Below are 14,863 nucleotides of genomic sequence, written 5' to 3'. Positions count from 1 at the left end.
ATAAAAGTATAGAATATTGAAAGATGTCGAGCTGAGGCGGAGGGAAGTCACAGTGTTGGAATTTTTATTTTATGTATCTTTATTTTATGTTGGAATCTTTATTTTAGGAGTGGTATATTGTTTGTATTGATTGTATATACAGTGGAACCTCGGTTTATGAACACCTCGGTTTATGAATTTTCGGTTTATGAACGCCGTGGACCCATCTGGAACGGATTAATTCACTTTCCATTACTTTTAATGGGAAAGTTCGCTTCAGTTTATGAACGCTTCAGTTTATGAACAGACTTCCGGAACCAATTACACCCATGTTTCAGTTTATGAACGCTTCAGTTTAAGTACTTCGCGGACCAGTCTGGAACGGATTAATCCACTTTCCATTACTTTCAATGGGAAAGTTCGCTTCAGTTTATGAACGGTTACTCCGCGGACCATCTGGAACGGATTAATCCACTTTCCATTACTTTCAATGGGAAAGTTCGCTTCAGTTTATGAACACTTCAGTTTATGAACAGACTTCCGGAACCAATTGTGTTCATAAACCGAGGTACCACTGTATAGGTAAAGCGACCCCTCACAATTAGGTCCACTCGTGACCGACTCTGGGGTTGTGGCGCTCATCTCGCATTATTGGCCGAGGGAGCCGGCGTACAGCTTCCAGGTTATGTGGCCAGCTTCTGGTGAACCAGAGCAGCACACGGAAACGCTGTTTACCTTCCCACCAGAGTGGTACCTATTTATCTACTTGCACTTTGACGCGCTTTCGAACTACTAGGTTGGCAGGAGCTGTGACTAAGCAACGGGAGCCTACCCCGTCGCGGGGATTCGAACCAATAACCTTCTGATCGGCAAGCACTAGGCTCAGCGGTTTAACCCACAGCACCACCCGTGCGTATATATACTTTCTATAGTAAACTTTATTGAGGGGAAAAAAGAAGAAGATGAAATTGCTTGCATCCACCAAGACCTTGACTCTGCTGTTATAGAGGATGAATCTCATGGGGCGTCCAGAGCACATTCATTTATAGGTCTTTCCCCCTTTGTTTTTGGGGTAGGAAATCTTTTCCCAATGGAATGTCAGATCTTTTTCCTGCTCTCCTCCCTGCAGGCCAACTTGGGCAGGTGGGTGACCTTCCTTGATCTCTCCTTAGGGCTTGGGGACAAGGCAAACCCTTAAGCAATAATAATAATAATAATAATAATAATAATAATAATAATAATAATAATAATTTATACCCGGTACTCCCTGGCCAAGACCGGGCTCAGAGAGGCGAACACGAAATATAAATTACAAAAAACGTAATTCCGCTAAAATGATTCATTTATAGGTCTTTCCCCTTTGTTTTTGGGGTAGGAAATCTTTTCCCAATGGAAGGGCATATTTACAGCCCGCCCTCCAGGACTGGGCTCAGGGCGGCTAACACAAAATATAAATTAGAAAAAACGTAATAGGTGAAAAAAACAGTTAATTAAAATACGGCTTAAAATACAGTGGATGAAAGATCTGAATTAATGCATAAAACACTGGTAAGGGCTCATTATCAAGCCTACCTAGTGGCAGTGAAAGCAGTAAAGAAAGCATAGTTTGCTGTCTCCATTGCATCCCCATTATGTCGTCTGGCAGAACTTTTCCGGGTTGTATGGGGCCTTTTACACCCACAAAGGAGGTGGTAGAACCAGTGGTAGCTCACTATGACTTCTTGGCACAGCATTTTGAAGATTAAATTGCTTGCATCCACCAAGACCTTGACTCTGCTGTTATAGCTGATGAATCTCATGGGGCATCTAGAGCAGTGTTTCCCAACCTTGTGCCTCCAGCTGTTTTCGGACTACAATTCCCATCATTCCTGACTACTGGTCTTGCTAGCTAGGGATGATGGGAATTGTAGTCCGAAAACAGCTGGAGGCACAAGGTTGGGAAACACTGGTCTAGAGCACAGTCTAGTCCTGTTGTGTTGGATGGGTTTTTTTCAGTTGGTAAGGTTGGAGAATATGGACAAGGTGCTTGGATCAGTCAAGGCGACCATTTGCACTCTAGACCAGGCATCCCCAAACTGCGGCCCTCCAGATGTTTTGGCCTACAACTCCCATGATCCCTAGCTAACAGGACCAGTGGTCGAGGAAGATGGGAACTATAGTCCAAAACATCTGGAGGACCAAAGTTTGGGGATGCCTGCTCTAGACCCTTGCCCCTCTTGGCTAATAAAAACCAGCAGGGAGGAAACAGCTGGCAGGGCCAGGGAGATTTACAAGAGGTGTGGTCCCTTCCTGTTTGAAGGAGGCAGTGGTAAAACCACTCCTTAAGAAACATTCCCTAAATTCAGAAAACTTAACTAACTACCGGCCACTTGCTAATCTCCCTTTCCTGGGCAAGGTTCTGGAGCAAGTGGTCACAAACCAGATGCCGGTGATATTGGAATAAACTGATTTTCTGGATCCATTTCAATCAGGGTTTATGCCAGGTTTTGTCAAAGCCTTGGTTGTCCTGTATGATGACCTCTGTCGAGAAAGAGACAAGGGAAACGTGTCACTTTTAATTGTTCTCGACCTCTCAGGGGCTTTCAATACCATCAACCATGGTATCCTTCTGGGGCGACTGTCTGAACTGGAGCTGGGTGGCACTGCTTTGCAGTGGTTCCAGTTGTTGGGGTTTGAATAATCAATTTGCACCTAAGCCAGTCTGATGTCAGTACTGTCCATTTAAGAAACAGAAGTTTAAGAAACAGGTGCCGGTATTTCCTGCTTAATTGCTCCAAAGTGTGGCGTCACTCTGTGATATAAGGCTCTGTTGAAAAGCATTTATGTTGTTGGGAGTTTGGAGAGGCTTGGAATGTGGGTGTGTGAGTTTACTGATAAAGCGTGGTTAATTTAAATTAGTAAGTCTGTAGGAAAAAAGGTTTTATGCTAACAGAGAGTTTTGAGTCTGTTTGCTTTATTTTTCTTTCTGTTAGAGCGAAGCCAACCATTTGTTTTCTGTAAACTGCTAGTGAGGGGTTACACGAATTAAAAACTAGGTTGTAAAAGCCTTTTTGACTCCTGGTGACCTGCTTCAGCCAAGTCAGTTTCTGTTGCATATTTTTCTTTTAACTTTGCCGGAAGCATACTTCTATGGGCAACTGGAAAACTGGGGTGTGAGTTTTACATTTAGCACCTTTCAGTACCCAGTTTTTCCCAATACTTGTCCAACTTGGATGGCCGTTCCCAGAGGGTGTTACTTGAGGAATGTGTTTCAGCCCCATGGAAGCTTCAGTGGGGTTCCGGAGGGCCCAATCCAATCCCCCTTGTTGTTTAACATCTACATGAAATCGCTGGCAGGAGTTATCCAGAGGTTTGGAGTACGTTGTCAGCAGTATGCTGATGACACTCAGCTCTATTTCTCCTTTCTATCTGCAGGTGAGGCAGTGGAAGTGCTGGACCAGTGTCTTGCCTTGGGAATGGACTGGATGACAGCCAAGAAATTGAAGCTCAAACCAGATAAGGCTCAGTTAGTGGGTGGTTCCCTAGAGCAGATGGCTGGAAGGTTGCCTGCTTTGGATGGGGTTACACTTCCGCTGACGCAGCAGGTTGGTAGCTTGGGGATACTCCTGGATCCTTTGCTGTCACTTGAGGCTCAGATGGCCTGGAGTGGCTTTCATCAGCTTTGGCTGGTGGCCCAGCTATGCCCCTATCTGGACAGGGATAACCTATCTACTGTTGTCTATGTCTGGCAACATCAAGATTAGATACAGATATGCATTATATGTAGGACTGGCTCTGAAGACAATTTGGAAACTTCAGCTAGTGCAGAATTCAGCAGATAGGTTGCTCACTGAAACAAGGCGGTTTGAGCATTTTGCACCCATCCTTGTCTGACTGCAATGGCTACCAATTAGTTACCGGGCCCAATTCAAAGTGCAGATTTTGACTTACAAAGCCTTAAATGGCTCAGGACCACAATATTTATAGGACTGCATCTTTCCGTATGAACCTACCCGGACCCTGAGATCATATTCTAAGGCCCTCCTTTGTGGGCCTCCTCCTCAAGAGGTCCGGAGAGTAGCAGCACAGGAACAGGGCCTTCTCTGCAGTGGCTCCCCATCTGTGGAATGCTCTCCCCAGGAAAGTTCGCCTGGCATCTTCATTATACAGTGGTGCCTCGACTTACGGATTTAACATGATTTCCCATAGGAATGCATTGTAAACTGAAAAATTCGTAAGTCGAAGCAACCCTATCTAAAAATTCGTAAGTCGAAAAATTCCTATCTAAAACGGCCATGGGTTTTTTCCGGATGTCAAGACATTCATAAGCGTGTGGCCATTACCCCCATTCGTAAGTCGAAATATTCGGTTGTCGAGTCAATTGTAAGTTGAGGTACCACTGTACACCTTTATGCGCCAGGCCAAAATGTTCCTTTTTACAGGCTTTTGGTTGATATGTTTGACATCCTTTACCCTATTAAAAATGTGGCCCTTTTTGGGGTGGGGTGTTAGTGGGTTGTTGTTTCATTCTGTGATTTTTTTTCTGAGAACCACGCTGAGACCTATGGGTATAGGACGGTATATAAACTCAATAAATAATAATACTAATAATAATACTTTCATTTTTTGTACCCCACACATCTGACTGGGTTGCCCCAGCCACACTAACTGGCTTCCAACAAATGTAAAAGCAGAATAAAACATAAAACATTCAAAACTTCCCTATATATGGCTATCTTCTTAAAGTTGTATAGTTGTTTATTTGACATCTGACGGGAGTGCGTTCCACAGGGTGGGCATCACAACCAAGAAGGCCCTCTGCCTCGTTCCCTGTATCTTCACTTTGTGCAGTGAGGGAACCTCCAGAAGGCCCTGGGACCTTGATCTCCGTGTCCTGACTGAATGATTGGGGTGAATAAATGCTCCTTTAGCATTTCATCAGTTTGCCTTTTTATTCCATCAGGAGATGTTGAAGGGATGCTGGCAGAAGGGGAACAATCAGAAGTGTCATCAAAAGGATCCAAAGAGGAGGAAGAGCAAAGGAAGCAGAGGGTTCAAGATGGAGGCAGCAGGCAAGAGGGGAGACGAAAGCACAAGCCGGAGGGTGACTCTGCTACATCTCAGGGTGGTGACAATCAAATTCACAGAGAGGAGAAAAGGCATGAATGTAAAGTGTGTGGAAAGAGATTGGGTAGTCACTCAACTCTGAACTCACATCAAAGAGTGCACACAGGGGAGAAACCGTATACATGTTCCGAGTGTGGAAAGAGCTTCGGTTACAGTAGCAGCCTTACATCACATCAACAAACTCATACAAGTGAGAAACCGTATAAATGTTTGGAGTGTGGAAAGAGTTTCAGTTGGAACAGAGCCCTTACTAGACACCAAAGATGTCATACAGGGGAGAAACAGTATACATGTTCCAAGTGTGGGAAGAGTTTTGGTTACAGCAGCAGCCTTATGTTGCATCAACAAACTCATACAAGTGAGAAACCGTATAAATGTTTGGAGTGTGGAAAGAGCTTCAGTTGGAGTAGAGCCCTTACTAGACACCAAAAATGTCATTCAGGGGAGAAACAGTATACATGTTCCAAGTGTGGAAAGAGCTTTGGTTACAATAGCACCCTTAAGTCACATCAACAAATTCATACAAAGGACAAACCATATAAATGTTTAGAGTGTGGAAAGAGCTTCAGTTGGAGTGGTAGCCTTACTAGACACCGAAGAACTCATACAGGGGAGAAACCGTATACATGTTCAGAATGTGGAAAGAGCTTCAGTGACAGTGGTTACCTTACTACCCACCGAAGAACTCATACAGGGGAAAAACCGTATAAATGTTTGGAGTGTGGTAAGAGCTTCTGTGATAGTGGGAGCCTTACTAACCACCGAATAACTCATACAGGAGAGAAACGTTATAAATGTTTTGAATGTCAAAAGAGCTTCCGTCAAAGTGGTTCCCTTATCTTGCACCTACGAACTCATACAGGGGAGAAACCGTATACATGTTCAGAGTGCGGAAGGAGCTTCAGTCACAGTGCTACCCTTACTAACCACCAAAGAACTCATACAGGGGAGAAACCGTATACATGTTCAGTGTGCGGAAGGGGTTTCAGTAAGAATTGTAACCTTACGTCGCATAAAAGATTTCATACAGGGGAGAAACCGTATACATGTTCAGAGTGTGGAAAGAGCTTCAGTCAGAGTGGTGTCCTTACTAAACATCAACAAACTCATCAAGGCAGCAAACCTTATAAATCCTGAGAATGTGGCAAGAGCTTCAGTCGCCTCAACTCCCTTTCGAAGGAACTTGCGTTTCAGTAGTAGCCTTGCTAGACACCAAAGAAATCATACAGGAGTCAAAATTGGAAACAGAAGTGTTAGAGCCAAAAAGTAAGAATCTTTCAAGGATGTATAATTTGTTGCTGGAATGGCATACTAAAGATGAACAAACAAAATTGGTTATGATTGAGTGGGCAAAAGATATAGGACATAATATAATGATAGAAGATTGGGAAAGGTTGTGGAAGAAGAACATGAAGTTCACTGCCTGTAATGGGCTGAAAGAGAACATGATGAAGATGATGTATAGATGGTATCTTACACCAGTAACGTTAGCTAAGATTTATCATAAACAAGATAATAAGTGTTGGAAATGTAAGAAATTGGAAGGAACCTTTTACCATATGTGGTGGACTTGTCCCCAAGTAAAGAGCTTCTGGGATAAGATTTATAATGAGTTGAAGAAAGTGTTTAAAAACACGTTTATTAAGAATCCAGAAGCTTTTTTACTTGGTATTACAAGAAAAGAATTACCTAAGAAAGATGTTACTTTTTTTCTGTATGCCACAACAGCAGCTAGAATTGAATTAGCAAGGAATTGGAAATCCGAAGATATACCTACGGTGGACGATTGGCAGATGAAGCTGATAGAATTCATGGAACTGTCTGAACTGACTGGGAGACTCCGAGACCAGGGAGAAGAAACAGTGGGAAAAGACTGGAGGAAATTTAAAGTTTATTTTAAAAAGAATTGTAAGATCAGTAATATTTAATAAAGAATTTGGAAGTATAAGGATGCTGCAGAAGTAAGTTAGATTATTGTATTACTGTATATGTTAAGATCTAGCTATATGATAAGATGTTATTTAACTCTTAAGACTAAAATCATATCATGAGGTTTTGGAAATTATTGATAGAAAAGGGATTAAGAGTAATATTTGGAACAGATAATTAAGAAATAGAATGTATTTAGAAAGATTTAGAAAGTGCTAAGTAAGAGATATATAGAAACGTAGAAAGGAGGGGAAGGAGGAAGTCGACAAAGATATGGAGTATAAGAATGAGTGTTGTATCTGTATGTTCTTTTTTATGTCTAGTTTTGTTTTTGTAATTTGAATATGATGTGATAGATTGTTTCTTTATATGTTTTGTTTTTATAAAAAAATATATATATAGAAGAAGAATATATAGAAGAAAAAAAGAAGAAGAAGAAGAAGAAGAAGAAGAAGAAGAAGAAGAAGAAGAAGAAGAAGAAGAAGAAGAAGAAGAAGAAGAAGAAGAAGAAGAAGAAGAAATCATACAGGAGAGAAACCGTATACATGTTCAGAGTGTGGAAAAGCTTCAGTTGCAGTAGTAGCCTTACTAGACACCAAAGAACTCATACAGAGAGGAAATCTTAGAAATGTTTGGCCTATGGACAGAATTTCTGTGACAAGGGCTTCCTTACTAAAAATAACTCTTACAGGGGAAACAGAAAATTTGGAGTGTGTGAAGACCTTTAATCATATCAAATAACTCCTACAGAGAGTAAGCCAATGGTCGTGTTCAGCATTAGAATTTGCTTTCATTAGAATTTTTATTCCTTTTAGTGGCTGTGTTACAGATTGTTCTTCCGATCAGAGTTAGATTTACATAGCTGTAAGATTGAGGCACAAGGAGAAGGAGACAACAGAGGACAAGATGTTGTCGTATGTAAAGTAGATCTTTGCAATGAGAGTACAGCCCCTCAGATCACACCTCTAATGAACAAATACTGTTGAAAAACATATACTGTATAATAAACCTCAATACGCAGGCAAGAGAGAAATGAGAACAGTATAGAAGATGCATTGATTTTCCAGCCTGTGTCTAGAGTGTTAATAGGTTGAAAGGTTTCAGGGTGTGTGTTTCTTCACCTTCGTCTGCCTAGGAGGGCTTTCAATTTTATGTCTCCGAAATATCCAGGCCGTGGCTGGTGCCGAATGGGATGTATTTGTGCTGTGTGTTCTCCCCTCCACTAGTATTTCCCGTAAACACCCCCCCCCATTCTGAAAATGTGAAATCCACTATGCAGCTATGTGCAGGTATTTGTTTATCTGATAATCTGGCAAAGGACTAAGATGCAACCTCATACAGCACACAACACTAAAAAACTAAATTACAGTGGGCAGTGCATTAGCAGAGCCCCCTTTCTCCCCATGGTTGCGTACCTACACCAGGAAATAACTTTCTGACGGTAAGAGCTGTTCAACAGTGTACCGGACTCTCCCGGAAGGTGGAGAGAGTCCTTCCTTTGAGGTTTTCAAGCAGAGGTTGGATGGCCATCTTCAACGGATGCTTTAGCTGGGACTCTTGCATTGCGGGGGGTTGAACTAGTATCCTTCCAACTCTATCCTTCCTAACGTGAGAAATCGCGGAATTTTCACCCTACACCCTTTTCCCTAGAAGCCGTACTCCTTTGGGGCGGGTATGGAGATGGGTGGCGGGTGGGGAGATGAAGCCTGCCACCTCTGTACGGTGCCTGCCCTCAAGGTGAAACGGATGAGCCCAAGTGGTCACGCTGCGCCCACAGTGGCCCTTTCCGCAATTCCCTTTCAGCTCCCCCCCCAGAGGCCCGCCCCGTGGTCTAGCCTCCGCCTCCCTCAACAGGTGTGTGTTGCCACCGGCAGCAAGCCGCACCCTGCCCACTCCTTTCCCCGCCTGTAACAACAGCCGAAGGTGGAAACGTTCTGCAATGTCAGGCGCCCCAGCGAGCGTGAAGCGGCATGCCCTGCGCTGGCTGCGGCGGGGTTGTGGGGTTCTGGCGCACCTCGTCGCGCTGGGCACCACCGCGCTGTTGCTGCTGCTCTGCAGGCCCGGCACCAGTGAGTTGACTCCCCCTCCCGCTTCCATTCTCTCTCTTTTTTTTTTAAAAAAAAATAATTTTTATTAGGATTTTCCAAATTTGAAAAAAAGTAATACAAAAGAGACAACGAAGAAAAATACAGATAATACAGAAAAAAAATTAAAAACAATTCTTAGATAATTTACATTGCAAATAAGGACCCCCTCAGGATCCCTTCCTCTGTGTTTCTTTGTCCCGTTTATATTTTAGCAAATTCTAACCCATTTTAATCACTTTATACAATCTTGTTTTAGTCTTTTCTGTTAACCTATCATATTTTCCACAGCTTATTTAACACCTATTTCTGCTCTTAATACAGTGGAACCTCTACTTACGAATTTAATCCGTTCCGAATGCACATTCGTAAGTAGAAACATTCGTAAGTCAAAATGATATTTCCCATAGGAATGCATTGGGAATGGATTAATTCGTTCCGGGGCCTTAAAAAAAAGGCACTTTAAAGGCCAGCGGGAGGCAGCGATGGGCCCTATGGCCGGATCGACAGCTGGGGAGGCTGGTGGCTGCGGCGGCAACGGGACCAATCCGGCCCTATGGCCGGATCGACAGCTGGGGAGGCCGGCGGGAGGCCAGTGGTTGCGGCGGCGATGGGCCCGATCCGGCCCTATGGCCGGATCGGCAGCTGGAGGGGCCGCGGGAGGTAGCGCGAGTGACGGGAGGCCGGCGAGGTAGCGCAAGATCGGGCCCTCGCCGGCTCCGCTACCACCACCGCTGCGAGCCCTGAATTGCGGCGTGGCGGGGACTTTTCGCCGTTTGCCTTCCCCTTGGTTCGGGGAAGGCAAACCGTGAAAAGCCCCGCCGCGCCACAATTCGGCTCCTTCCCCCAGGCGCTTCGTCTCGGGGAAGCAGGCAGGGAGACGGCAACAGCCGGAGAAGCTGCGGGCTGTTGCCGTCTCCCTGCCTGCTTCCCCGAGCCGTAGCGCATCGGGGGACAGAGCCAAAGATCGGCGGGCGCTCCTTGCTGGGCTTGACAAGCCCGGCAAACAGCGCCCGCCGATCTTCAGACCTGTGCTGTGTGACAGGCGGGGGGGGGGAAGCGGAGATCGTTCTCCGCTCTCCCCCCACCCCCGCCTGTCACCGAAGATCGGCGGGCGCTCCTTGCTGGGCTTGAGAAGCCCAGCAAACAGCGCCCGCCGATCTTCGGCCCTGTGCTGTGTGACGGGTGGGGTGGGGTGGGGAAAGCGGAGATCGTTCTCCGCTCTCCCCCCACCCCCGCCTGTCACCGAAGATCGGCGGGCGCTCCTTGCTGGGCTTGACAAGCCCGGCAAACAGCGCCCGCCGATCTTCGGCCCTGTGCTGTGTGACGGGCGGGGTGGGGGGAAAGCGGAGGATCGTTCTCCGCTCTCCCCCCACCCCCGCCTGTCACACGAAGATTGGTAGCTGAGCCGGCGAGGGCCCGATCCCGCGTGAAGCCGGCAGGAGGCCGGCTTCGCAGCAGCGGTGGCAGGGGAACCGGCGAGAGCCCGATCCCAAGCAAGGCTGGCACACATTGATCGTAAGTCGAATAAATTTGTAAGCCCGCCCCCATTTTTTCCCTTCGTAACTCGAAAAATTTGTATGTCGAGTCATTCGTATGTCGAGGTGCCACTGTATATAACTTTTGCATATTTTTTTAAATATGACTTGAAATCTTTCCAATCTTCTTCAATTGCTTCCTCTCCCCGGTTGCGGATTCTCCCGGTCATCTCAGCCAGTTCCATGAACTCCATCATCTTCATCTGCCGGTCGTCAATCGTTGGTAATGTTGGTAGTTTCCAGTTCTTAGCAATTAGAATTTTTGCTGCCCCGCTTCCATTCTCAAGGCAAAGTAACGGGACGAAGGGTGGGGAGGGCACCGGTTCCTCTCCTTGCTTAGGGCCACGGCCACTTTTTAGGGTACCCAATGGCTTGCTTTCGCAAGGAGTTCCTGCTCCCTGAGTTTTCTCCATGGTTAGGCCTGCTCTGAGTAGACCCACTGAAAGTAATGGGCTTGGCTTTAACAGAGTTGAAAGCTTTAGATTCCCCTTATCTTTCCAAGCAACACACACATGAGGGATTCTACGATCTTTGCAAGGAGGAGAGGTCTATGATTGATGTAAAAATGAGCGGACTGCAAGTGATGAGACGGACTGCAAGTGATGAGACGAGGTGGTTGAAGGGTGTTAACAAGGCGATTACACACACAACCAGGAGACCTGCCACTATCACCCCTCAAAACAGCATTAAACAAATACGCACACAGCTTTGGCTTGTCTGTAGTAGCAGTTTAGGCATATGCCCTTGCTCCATTTGCAATTTCACACTTGAGAATGGACAGACAACCCCCAGACACAATTATTCTCCATACTGCATCCACATTTGAATAATGCACAGGTATTTCTAAATGGAGCACGAAGCTCCGGAGGCGCGCAGGGAGTGTGAGCCTGGGGCTGCCGCCTCCACGCCTCTCAGCTGTTCAGCGGAGGCAGCCCCAGGTTCCCACTCCCATATTTTATTTTTTATTCCGCTTTTATTTTTCCTAAAAAAGGTAAACAACTGGGAAATTTGGGGGGGGGGCAGAAGGTGATCTCACCTAGGGCGCAAAAAACCCTAGCACCGGCCCTGCCGGTCCATAACATGAAACTTACCAAACCAAACCACGACTGCGCACACGTGGGCATGGTTTTGCACTTCTGCACATGCGCAAACAGTGATCAGCCACTTCTGCACATGCGGAAGCGGAGAAACCTGGACGTAACCCATTCCAGTACTTCCGGGTTGCTGTGCTCCAGAAGCCGAAGGTTTCATAATCCAAAGGCAAAGTAACCTGAGGCACCACTGTATGTTTTAAACAAAATTTTTAGATACATCAGATTTGCACAGGACAGTCAAAATTTTAAAAATTCCTGTGTTAGCGAGAGAGTTTCCCTGTTGCATAGTCTAGTGAAAGGCAATATTTCAGAACTGAATTCTGCTGATCAAATACTTGATAGCGCAGGTAATAGTCCAGCAAACACAACACATCTCCAATGGATGCCTGTTGCTCTTGCCCCTTTCATTGCTTCCTTATTAGAAACTGTCCTCTCCCCCCCCCCAATATGTCTGCCATTCACTAAAATGCTTGCACTTCCCATGGCAATGCACAAGCCCTTCCTGGGAATTCCTGGGCAGAGAGCTGCTGAACCCCAGACCCCAAAAGGAAATCCAACCTCATCCAACAGGCAATGCTAAAAACTGAATTCTGTTTTAAATGCCTTTTTAAAAGATATATTTGCACAGGTACTCAAGTGCAGGCTTTCCCAAACTTGGGTGTCATGCTATTTCTGGGCTAAAATTCCCATCATCCCTTACTGCTGCTAGCTGGGGGTGATGGGAGTTGTAGTCCAGAAAGAACCGGAGACCCAAGTGTGGGAATCCTGCTCTAGTGAAAGGTGAGGATACAGACATGAACTTTGCTGATTAAATTGTGGATTGAATCTTTCATAGCTCTGATAAGAGAGGAGTTCAGGGAGCAAGCGGCCCTCTTACTCTGATGACTTTGCTCCCCCTGCCTTGCTGAGCTTGTGTGTGTCTGCTTCCTTGCAGCCAAGGGATCTGCTGCTGTTCAGGCTCATGCTGCCATCATTGCTGCCTTGTTAGACGCTGCCCATCCACCCCCAGATGTGTCATTCACTATAAGGTTTGCACAAGCCGTTCCTTGCCACTGACAGAGAGCCTGCACAGCCCCCAATGATTTGGTGTTCATCCCAGAGTGAAGAAAATTTACTTAAAAGGGGTGTAAAATAAAAAATTCCTTCAGTAGCACCTTAAAGACCAACTAAGTTTTTATTTTGGTATGAGCTTTCGTGTGCATGCACACTTCGTTAAAAGGGGGGGGGGTGTTAAAATTCGACACTAATAGCTAAAGAAATAAAGGAATTTATACAATAAGCAATCATTGTGTGCCTGTGCATATTTGGGGACAGGGGGAGGAGGTTACTTGAAGGAAGGACTGGGGGTCTCAAGGAAAATAGATGATCCCTCCAGAGCTCGGACAAGAGGATAAGCAGCTCAGTCTGCACAGAAGGACAACATGGAAAGAGGAGCTGTGTTGAAGTCAGCAGCTTTGCAGGGGTGGATTGGGACCACTGCTGTTTATTCTGAACATTTAATACTTCTCCATTCAGTCAAATGATTTCAACACCAGTCAGATGGCTGGTGCTTTAAAGGAGCCCCTTGATGGCTGCGCCAAGGGGGGAAATAGAGTATCTCCTTCGCCGAGGAAGCCATAATATGGATATAACTAGGTATTCCATCTGCCTTACCAAGACATTCCGCACTGCCTCTTGGTCTGAGGGATTGTCTGTGGTGTTTTGACCAGAGAGCAGAGATTGGGATGAGGGCACCAAGCTACACTTCAGCTTCCCTCACTGAGCTGAGTGATGTGGTGGTGTTGGAGAACCCTCTCGTGATGGTGTTTGGGGTTGCATCCATGCTGAGGCTGCCTCAAATAGGCCTGTGTGGGACTTCATGGCCTTCCTGACAACCATGGGGCTGTCTCAGGATACCAGAGGACCAACGAATGTGGCTGAAACAGGGCTTTTTTCATCTGGAACTTACGGGAACTCCGTTCCGGCCCTTCTCAGGTAGGTGCCATTGCCATTATAAGAGAACGAGAGAGGCGTCCACGGTGAGTTCCGGCGCCTCTGGTTCTGGTAAAATAGTACTGGGCTGAACATATCCTCAATTTGTCCTCCCCTCCACCCCAAAAAAGAAAGTGTGGATTGGAAGCCACCTAGAGTGGCTGGGGGAACCCAGTCAGATAGGAGACATGTAAATAAATTATTGTTGATGGATGGGGGGGCTCTTTGTGAGTATTGTGATGGGTGGACAATTTTCCTGCTGATGTTTGGGCTGAATATGGCTACTCCACTGGGAAGGGTTTCCCTCCTCCTATTTCCCCTTTGTAGTTTAGAAACTTACCTTGAAATCACCCAAGCCCTTTTAGGTTCCACGAGTCATTTTCTGTGTCTTGTGAAATCCTATTTGCTAAATGACCCATACGGCAGATGGAATCTTAAATGTTCCTGCATCAAAGGTGCTGGGGCTGTTTTCATAAGTGAACATCAGACTCCCTGGCTTCAACCTCTACCTTTGTGATATATATCTAATGTGATTTCATGCCCAATAAATTTTTTGACTTTTTTTACATTGTTATGAAAAATGTACCCCAAAATGCGTTGCCTTTTAAGAAGGACAGACGCGGGTCGGAAGCTCCAAAATTTGCACTAAGTTCAGCTCCGCCGGGAAAATGACAGAGACCACATGATGCTGTCAGGAAAAACAAACAGATCCCTTTATTGCAGAATGCAAAACTACAGCTGTAGGGTCCCTGCCTCTGGAAAGAAGGAAGGAACCCCGGAAAATGGTTAAGTCCCTTTTTATACCCTCCTGTCCCTGCATGAAAATCCCTGGACTGGGAGGGAGGGGAAGGACAAGGAGGATGGGTGGCGATTGGATTAGCTGGGTGAGGAGATGACTTTTTCTTTCAGATGGGGAGATGTCAATCGTTGCATGAAGTCCCTTCATGGATCAATGCCTTGTCGTGGCGAAGGGGCTTGAATAACTCAGAGAAGCTATGAGCTATGCCATGCAGGGCCACCCAAGATGGACAGGTCATAGTGGAGAGTTTTGACTAAACGTGATCCACCTGGAGAAGGAACTGGCAAGCCACTCCAGTATCCCTGCCAAGAAAACCATAGACAAAGACAACAGGCATATAAAAGTTATGACGCTGGAAGATGA

The 14,863-nt window shown here is 45.8% G+C and overlaps 1 protein-coding gene across 1 annotated transcript in view; it reads left to right on the top strand.

Annotated features, from left to right (window-relative positions):
- LOC118081413 (uncharacterized) overlaps positions 1-14,863 on the top strand; it is a 35,503-nt gene that overhangs the window by 5,608 nt on the left and 15,032 nt on the right. The window contains exon 2 of the mRNA XM_060269859.2: positions 4,922-6,181. Within this exon, the coding sequence (XP_060125842.2) occupies positions 4,922-6,181 (1,260 nt within the window). The remainder of the gene's footprint in view (positions 1-4,921; positions 6,182-14,863) is intronic.

The sequence above is a fragment of the Zootoca vivipara genome, chromosome 2, assembly GCF_965207765.1.
Source record: "Zootoca vivipara chromosome 2, rZooViv2.hap1.1, whole genome shotgun sequence".
NCBI lineage: Eukaryota > Metazoa > Chordata > Lepidosauria > Squamata > Lacertidae > Zootoca > Zootoca vivipara.
This window is presented reverse-complemented; position numbering and strand designations above follow the sequence as displayed.